This window comes from Penicillium riverlandense (assembly GCF_028828495.1).
Source record: "Penicillium riverlandense strain IBT 135883 chromosome Unknown utg000011l_segment0_segment0, whole genome shotgun sequence".
In the NCBI taxonomy this organism is placed as follows: domain Eukaryota; kingdom Fungi; phylum Ascomycota; class Eurotiomycetes; order Eurotiales; family Aspergillaceae; genus Penicillium; species Penicillium riverlandense.
The window spans coordinates 405,220-414,134 of NW_026643201.1; the positions used below are offsets into that span (position 1 = coordinate 405,220).

General features: G+C 53.7%; 3 protein-coding genes across 3 annotated transcripts; 1 reads left to right on the forward strand and 2 right to left on the reverse strand.

Annotated features, from left to right (window-relative positions):
* Positions 1 to 487: 487 nt before the first annotated feature.
* Positions 488 to 1,797, forward strand: N7474_010856 (S-adenosylmethionine-dependent methyltransferase; the record flags this gene model as incomplete). The annotated part of the gene is made up of 3 exons (XM_057202266.1): positions 488 to 539; positions 593 to 754; positions 992 to 1,797. The coding sequence occupies 3 exons, from the start codon at positions 488 to 490 to the stop codon at positions 1,795 to 1,797; spliced, it is 1,020 nt and encodes a 339-aa protein (XP_057047550.1).
* A 365-nt stretch (positions 1,798 to 2,162) lies between these two features.
* On the reverse strand, positions 2,163 to 3,817 carry N7474_010857 (uncharacterized protein; the record flags this gene model as incomplete). Its single annotated transcript, XM_057202267.1, has 3 exons — positions 2,163 to 2,996; positions 3,168 to 3,365; positions 3,428 to 3,817. The coding sequence occupies 3 exons, from the start codon at positions 3,815 to 3,817 to the stop codon at positions 2,163 to 2,165; spliced, it is 1,422 nt and encodes a 473-aa protein (XP_057047551.1).
* A 2,542-nt stretch (positions 3,818 to 6,359) lies between these two features.
* N7474_010858 (Hsp70 family protein) lies at positions 6,360 to 8,599 on the reverse strand (the record flags this gene model as incomplete). Its single annotated transcript, XM_057202268.1, has 4 exons — positions 6,360 to 8,152; positions 8,258 to 8,323; positions 8,385 to 8,511; positions 8,573 to 8,599. 4 exons carry the CDS (start codon positions 8,597 to 8,599, stop codon positions 6,360 to 6,362), a joined length of 2,013 nt encoding a protein of 670 aa, XP_057047552.1.
* Between the last annotated feature and the right edge of the window lie 316 nt (positions 8,600 to 8,915).

Here is an 8,915-nt window from a genome sequence, read left to right on the forward strand (position 1 = left end):
GGTGACGTTAGTTCCGGGGAAGATGGGGAGGGGAACACGAGAGCTTCGGAGCTGGGGGAGGCGGAGCTGAGCCAGGGCAGAGGGACTCACCAGGCACCAGAGAATGATAATTGTGGCAAGGGGTAGAGAGAGAGGGAGAAGAAGTCGAGCTAAGTCGAGCTAAGTCGAGGTGGTGAAGAAAAGAAAGACTTGCAGGACCAAGTGGCTGGGGAACGAAGGAGCTTGGACGGGGACTAGACGGTCCGACTCGACATGAAATCGAGCTAGACAGAGTAGAGGATAATTAATGATTTTACTTTCAATATGCCTCCCTTCTAACCATCATAATAAGAACAAGCACAACAATAATACTAATGCAGTAGGAGACTGCCGTTGCCGACTCACGAGCAGATCAGTGCCGGGTTGTTTTTTGTTGGGGCAGAGTGGAGCGACTATTGTACTTGCACCTTGGGAACCTTGTCTCCCGACTACTCCTCTACGACATCCTATGGACCAGTTCATCGCTGCCATCGGCGAGGAAGTCACCGACGCTGAGGAGGGTCAGTATCCGACAGACCCTGACAGAACTCGCACTGACCCAGCATTATTGCAGAAGCTTTTCTCCTCTTCGCACAGGACATCCCCTCCGCCAACCTAGGCTTCGTCGACTCCCGCGCGGCAACGGTTGACCTAGTGATCGGCGAGCACGAGTACTGCATTCACCAGTCGCCCACTTTGCTATCCTCCAGTCGAGCCGGGGGCACGACTGGCGCCGGTGAGTAGTTCCTCTCGGATATCCCTGATCTGCAGCCCCAATTCCCGTTCACAGACCTTTTTGTCTGGGACGGGGAAAACGAGACCCTGGAGCACGGACGCTCCCTAGCTCCGCTCCCCAGTTCTTAATTTCCCGAGCGCCACATGAGAGAGCCGAGGGCGGTTTCTGACGTCCGGGTTGCGATCATTGCGATCAGAGCTCTCTTCGACAATTATATACTAACCCCACCGTAAACAGTCCTGTGGAAAATCACTCCCCTGTTCGCCAAATGGATTTCCTCCCCTTCCAATCCTCTCTGGACACATTCGCTCCTCTCCGCCGCCTCGGTCGTCGCTGAACTAGGCTGCGGCATCTCCGCTCTCCTCGCCCTGGCCCTGGCGCCGGCCGTACAGCACTATATCGCCACTGATCAGGAGTATGTGCGCCGACTCTTCCGAACGAATCTAGACGCCAATGCATCACTGAATGCGCCGTCAGCATCATTATCATCATCGAAAAGCAAAGGCAGTACCAAAACAAAAGGTAAGCCCGGACAGGGGAAAAAGCAACAACAGCAAAAACAACAGCCCGCAGGGGCAGTAACGAGTAATATCACATTCACAACCCTGGACTGGGAACTGGATCAACCCGAGCTACTGAAAAGCTGCATCGAGTCCGACAATGCCCATGCCGGCAAAGTAGAGGAAGATAAAGGCTTCGACCTCCTCCTCTCCTGCGACTGCATCTACAACGAAGCCCTAATCACTCCCTTCGTGCGCACCTGCGCCGAACTCTGCCGGTTACGCCCTGGCGTAAGTGTAGCCACTTCACTTGAAGAGCCGATTCTCTCCTCCTCGACCACGAGCTCGTCTGCGCGCAAACCCACGATCTGCATCGTTGCACAGCAGCAGCGGTCGCCTGAGGTGTTCGAAGCTTGGTTGCGGGAGACCCTGCGCGAGTTCCGCGTCTGGAGGGTGAGTGATGAGGTCTTGGGGGAGGGGTTGCGTGGCGGGACGGGGTTCATGGTGCATCTTTTACTAGTGAGGAATAGATCTGAAACTTGACCTTCATGTTGGAATATTCATATCTATATCTTTCCTGTAGACACTGGAGTTCGGCAATAGTTGGTAGTACATAAATCGGTCTTCCCGAGCTTGACTCTCTATACTGTGAAACATCTTTATCTTTCTACATCGGTATCCATTTTGAGACATGCAAATGCATTTGTATTAGACAAGAAATGCCATTCTAGGGAAAAACCAACATTATTGAACCGCTCCACAACATGACACGCTATCCAACCAGCACAAGAGACGCAACGAGCCACCCAGATACAAAAAGAGGGTATTGACAAAAACAAAACAAAGAACCATATTAATAATAGCCTGGCAGCGCTATACGATTATTAGTTGGCAGCCAGACAAGAGAATCACACAACACGACTCCCCTCCTCCCTTCGCGGTTCAGCGTTCTCCTTCTCCGCAGCCGGCGGCGAAAACTCATACTTCCGCTTCAGCGGCACCGAAGACTCCGGCGCAGAGGGCGAAAGACCCTGCGCCATGGCATCGGTCAATGCCTCTCTGTTCTCGGCGGAGCTTTCGGGGTTGCGGTCGATGATGGAGGAGATGGACTGTTTGGCGGAGGAGCCGTTGGTGTGCGGCTGCGGCTTAGGAGGCGTGATGGTGGTGCTGTTGGGAGTGTTGGCCATTGCGGCTGGGGTAGAGGAGGACTCATGTGCGTCAGGCATGGGGCGGTCGGTTGTTTCAGACTTGATGCGGTATGACGAGGAGTCCCGGTCCATGTCGTCGGCTCCGTCGGAGTCCATATCTACTTCATGGTCGTCTTGATCATGGTCATGATCGTCGGGGTCCTGGTCCTGATCCATGGCGGTAGATTCCACCGGGCTCTTTTCCTCAGTGGAAGCACGCTTTCCCGAAACGGGAGGCAAAGGCGCACTGGGATCGAAAACGACACCGCAGACTTCCAGGGCACGGGACTGGCTGCCGAGTGAGCGGTCCTTATGCTTCTTAGTGAGATGGCACATGAACCCGTGCAATGTGACGAAGTCCGCCTTGCTGCAGCCCTGGATCGGGCAGGTGAGGTAGACGAGACTTCCATCTGAGGGACGCTTCCACAGCGCGCGGCCGGAGGGATCGTGCGAGGCGGGACGGCCGTGGCGCTCGCCCCACGCCTCGACGTTCTTGATGGTGTATTTTTGCTTGCGCCGGATAGAGCCCGTGCCATTGGCGGGTTCGTGGTGCACCTGCACCATCGGGTGGTGCTGTGGTGGTGGTGGGCCGTGGGGAGGAGGAGGCGCAAGAGGTGCGTGGTGGTGATGGTGGTGCGGCGGTGGTGCGTGAAGATGGTGTTGTGGTGGCGGAGGCATCGGACTAGGAGGTGGTGGTGGTTGTGCCTGGGCATGAGATGGAGGCACCGGCGTAGAAGAAGACGGGAGAGGTGTTTGGCGGGGTTCTGGCGGGGATTGCTGTTTGAAAAAGGCCAGGGTTGTAGCCGCATTGGTTTCTGATAGTCGCCGTGGAGGTGTAGGTCGCAGCGGCGGCGAGTCGGCCGCCGAGTTGACGCCCAGGCCCATGGACTCCCTCTTGAGTCTTTTGCGCTGTCGTCGAAGCTCCTGGGGATGTATATGTTAACCATGTCCGGGGTCAAAAATCAAATGATATCAAGAAAATCTACCTCTTCCTCTGCCTCGGCACTCTCCGTCATCCGGCGGAATTCTTCATCTTCGCGCTTCCGTACCGCTAGGATGTGGCTGCGGGTTGCCATACGGTTCATCTCCTCGTGCTCTAGCTGCCGGAGCCGTGCCTCGATCTGGTCGATCGACGTCGGGCTGGGAGGCAGCGGTGGTGGTCCTGGCGGATGCTGCTCATGCAACGGCGGTGCAGCATAATGACGGAAATGGTGGTTCTGCACCATCTGCTCTGGCGGAGGCATTGGCGGATGAGTAGGCGGATTGGGGTTCATGGCAATCGGGTGATAGCGAGGGTGGTTGTGCTGGAGATGTGTCGGACCACCGTTCATCCCACTGTCGGGGCCATGGTGAAGCACCGGTGGTGCAGCTGTCATGGTTGTAGATACTTGGGATATTCAAGTACGCTACGGAAGTCGAGGTTGGAGAGGGGAGAAAAATAATACTTCGAAAAAAAGAAAAGAAAAGAAAACAAAGTGGATGAAAGGGCTAGGATCGAAAGGCAGGGAAGACAGAGAAAGTTCCGATCTATGGGCCTGACGGTTAGGCAATGATTGACATCCCCAGTAAAAATTAAAAATAATCGTCAAATAAGCGCGACTGACTGCATCCCCGTTGCTGCTGTTATCGTAAGTAAGGGATCGTACTTTTAGCACTGTTTACTACTATCCTCCTCACCTTGCCTCTATTTATGATTATCCATTATGACAGACCTGAAGATGGAGGAATATTATTCAGTGTGCGACACATGTCCCACAACACCGCTGATGATCATTTTAATTTAATTGTACTGAGGCTAGCGTGTTTAGCATGAAGTAAAACCAGGGGATGTGCGGTCAGTCAACAACAGTGGCACCCATGGATTTGCCGGGCGCTAGTGGCATGTAATCAAATCACAATCACAATCAGGGGTGATGAGTCAATAATTGTGTTTTATTTGGTTTTAGTTAACTAGGCCTACAGACAGCGCCTAGTCAAAAAAGGGGAAGGGAAGATGATCTGTCATTTAATAATAATAATGGCATTTGGAGAGATCAGACATGGCTGGGCCAGAGCTTAGCCCCTTATTTGCATACAATCTCGCGGCAGTGACAACACTTGGATCCTGAGGGCGCCAATCGCATGCACTCGATCTAATCCTCGTTGTTGCCAAGCCCCGTCGCGGAGATCATTATGTAACTCTGACAACAATAATACGTCGTTAAGTTGTCGGACGCCGCTGGTAATTATGATTTTTGTTGCCGGGCAAAGTGTTAATAATTTGGCTTTCAGGTCGAACCATATCAGCCCGTGAATAATAATCAGGCTCTGCTCTAGTTATAGGTACTTATGGGAACCGCGTCCTCCTTTGACTAACCATCACGCTGACACCCGTTAGCCAACGTTCTCCGGGGAAACTTACATATTATTCGGTCAAGTGACCTTGGATGGAGTCAACAGAAATACACACTATCATCGGTCGACGCAGACGCCCTACGCTTAGAAAGGCAAAGAAAAAAAGCAGGGAAGGGAATGTGGCTCAATGGTGGATCAGTGGACAGTCCAGTCTAGGGGAGCGAGAGGGGCGCGCTAAGGTGGATGGTTTCTCGCAGGACATGATCGACGAATGATGGTAGGGCAAAACGCACAAAAATTATAATTAGGTCTTCCACTTGTGGATTCGCACTGTACGGAATACACACAGTACTAACGACCTTTTGTTAGTATGTACTGAGTGTTGGAGTAAAACGCGGCACTCGTAACCCGGAAAGTGAGAAAAAAAAAAAAAAAAAAAAAAAAAAAGAGACATGAGACCCACCGACACCACCAAGACCAAGTCAAAGCCAAAGCCCCAAGCCCCAAGCACCCGGACGACCCCCGCCGGCTGGTGTGTATAACGGTGATTTGCCCGTCAGAGCTGCGCCGCCAACAAACCTGCGTGAACGCTTTGTTCAATCACCCCGGTGCGAGTCTAGATTGGCGGAACGAGCAGGTTCAGAACCTTTTTTCCTTGCTAGCTAACTATAGACTGCGTCGCTATGATGTGATTGCGCGTGGACTGGGCGGAGAACTTGGCCACTGCGCGCTTGTACGTTACCTCTGGATGTCGAATGACTTCATTCATGGGAGGAGTAAGAGGAGGAGGGTTTTGCGCTGCCCTAAAAAGTGGACGGACCAAAGTACAATGTTGACCTATCCACCACGATATAAGCAAATAGTCTGCGTCTGGCATGCAAGGAATCGAGTCGATAGAGACTATTGGTCCATTGGCATCACGCCAGATCATGTATGAGCAGACAATATAGGTTAGTGGCAACGTTTCTTTGCGATCCACAATAATAATAGGGGAGCAAGAGAGGGAGGGTCAAGGGGTTTCAGACTAGCCAACCCAGGATCATACAGCAAACGAGGCTCGAAGCAGACCGCTGCAGGCGAACCGAGCTTTCCGACCTATCGCCTTTTGACGGGTCTTGTTTTGATGCTTCCACCGGCGGTTGCATGCAGACCAAGGCAGTCCTCGTTGCAATGCAGATTACACAACAACGGCTTTACATGAAGATGATAATGATAAAAGCGAGAGGAGAAGTGTCCGATTTCTATTGTCACATGCACCAAACCCAAGCCCACAACCACATCCTTTTTTTGGTGGCCCCCCTTCTGCCGTCATGTCATTAGATACAGTTGTAGACAATCCCGGCGATACACTCTGGCAAAGCAGAGTGTATCAAGGGCACAGTGGAAAAGAAGAAAAAAAAAATCGTACAAAGGGCTGTCAATCAAAACACCAGTACACCCAAAAGAAAGATCAGAGAAACAAGGGCCTTGTGGGAAGTATGTGTACAGTAAATGCGAAAAGAGGTGCCAAACAGGAATCAGGGTCTCTAACACAAAAGGAAAATAGAAAGTAAAAAATACAAGTCAGGTTGAGAGTCAAAAGATTTACTCCTTCTTCTCGCCCTGCTGCTCACCACCCTGCTGCTCCTGCTGTTGCTGCTGCTCGTTCTGGGCCTTGTGCATCTTGTCGAACAGAGTCAGACTGGCAGTCTGGAGCTCATCGGTCTTCTGCTTCAGCTCCTCAGCGGTAGCAGTGCCCTCGCCGGTCTGGTTCTGGGCGACGAACTCGCGCAGGCTGGCGATCTTCTCCTTGATCTGCTCGGCCTCGGTCTTGTCCAGACGGTCCTCGAAGTCCTTGAGAGCCTTCTCGGTGTCGTTCAGGACGCTGTCGGCGCGGTTGGCGGCCTCAATGGCGGCCTTGCGCTCCTTGTCCTGAGCACCGTACTTCTCGGCATCATCGACCATGGACTGGATCTCAGCGTCCGACAGACCAGAGCCGGAGGCAATGGTGATGGACTGATCCTTGTTGGTGGACTTGTCCTTGGCGTGGACGTGGACGATCGAGTCAGCATCGATGTCGAAAGTGACCTCGACCTGAGGAACGCCACGGTGGGCCGGGGGAATGCCGACCAGCTGGAAGTTGCCCAGCATCTTGTTGTCCTTGACAAGCTCACGCTCACCCTGGTACACCTTGATCTCCACGGCGGTCTGGAAGTCAGCGGCGGTCGAGAAAGTCTGCGACTTCTTGGTGGGGATGGTAGTGTTGCGGTTGATCAGACGGGTGAAGACACCACCCAGGGTTTCGATACCGAGAGACAAGGGGGTGACATCGAGCAGCAGAACGTCGGTGACCTCGCCGGCCAGGACGGCACCCTGGATAGCAGCACCAATGGCGACGGCCTCGTCGGGGTTGACCGACTTGGCGGGTTCCCGGCCGAACATGGACTTGACGGACTCAGTGACCTTGGGCATACGGGTCATACCACCAACCAGGATGATATCCTGAATGTCCTTGGACTGGAGGTTGGCATCCTTCAGCGCCTTGCGGACGGGCTCAGTGGTACGGCTGATCAAGGGTTCCACCAAAGACTCGAGCTGGGCACGGGTCATCTTTTCTTGGATATGAAGGGCACCTGAGGCTCCGGCGGAAATAAAGGGGAGGGAGATCTCAGTTTGGAGCGAAGAAGACAGCTCAATCTTGGCCTTCTCGGCAGCCTCACGGATGCGCTGGATGGCCATGCGGTCACCCGAAAGGTCCACACCAGACTTCTTCTTGAAAGAATCCACAATGTGGCGGACCAGGGTGATGTCAAAGTCCTCACCACCCAGGTGGGTGTCACCATTGGTTGACTTGACCTCGAACACACCCTTCTGGATCTCAAGAACCGAGATATCGAAGGTACCACCACCCAGATCGTAGACAGCGACCACGCGGTCGGCCTCCTTCTCCATACCGTAAGCAAGAGCAGCGGCGGTAGGCTCGTTGACGACACGGAGGACGTTCAGGCCAGCGATCTGACCGGCGTCCTTGGTAGCCTGACGCTGAGAGTCGTTGAAGTACGCAGGAACAGTGACGACGGCGTTCTTGATGGGCCTGCTCATGTAGGCCTCAGCAGTCTCCTTCATCTTGGTCAAGACGAAACCACCAATCTGCGAAGGCGAGTACTTCTGGCCACGGGCCTCAACCCAGGCATCGCCGTTGGTGTGCTGGACAATCTTGTAGGGAACCTGCTGGATGTCACGCTGGACCTCGGCATCGGTGAACTTGCGACCGATGAGACGCTTGGTAGCGAACAGAGTGTTCTCGGGGTTGACCACAGCCTGGCGCTTGGCAGCAACACCGACTAACCGCTCACCATCTTCAGCGAAACCAACAACCGAGGGAGTGGTACGGGCACCTATCGCGAGTTTAGGTTAGCAATTTGTAAGAACGATTTGGCACGGCTCCCCTGAATACCAAGCAGGAGAGCAGCGCCGGCGAGGTAAAACTTGTCTTAACATACCCTCAGCGTTCTCAATGATCTTGGGGGACTTTCCCTCCATCACAGCGACAGCGGAGTTGGTGGTACCTAGAAGCAACGATGTCAGTCAGCGGTCCGAAGGACTCTTCATGGCCACGCGAGCACTTACCCAGATCAATACCGATGACCTGGCCCTTGACCTTCTCCTCACCACCTTCCGTCGAGTTCCATCGCCGAAATGCGGCGCCGGGGATTCTGGAGACGGGGGCGCGAGGGAGGGAAGCAGTGCGCGGGAGCTGTCGCGATGAAGTCAGTTATGCGTGACCTTTTTTTTCGTTTGCCTCGGGAAAAACATACCGCGCGAGCAAAGCGAGACGCCAGCATTGTGCAGAGAAATTAAATAATACAGCAAAGAGAAAAAGGGGATATAATCCGACGGCTCAATCGCAGAGGAGTGAGACGGGTGGGAGGGAGGATGGGAGATGGAGATGGAGATGAAGGGGATGGAAGCAGGAGGAAAAACGGAAGGGTAGAAATTTAATTGCGCGGGAAGCTTCGGGCCGTCGAAGCTGGTGGAAATCCGGCGGGTCACGGGACTGGTCCACCGCCCTGCATTCTGCCGAGGCCCCAGGGAGTATACATGGTCTGTAGCAGGCAAGTGCAATCGTTCTTGTTTCTCCTTCTCCCACAAACATTCCCC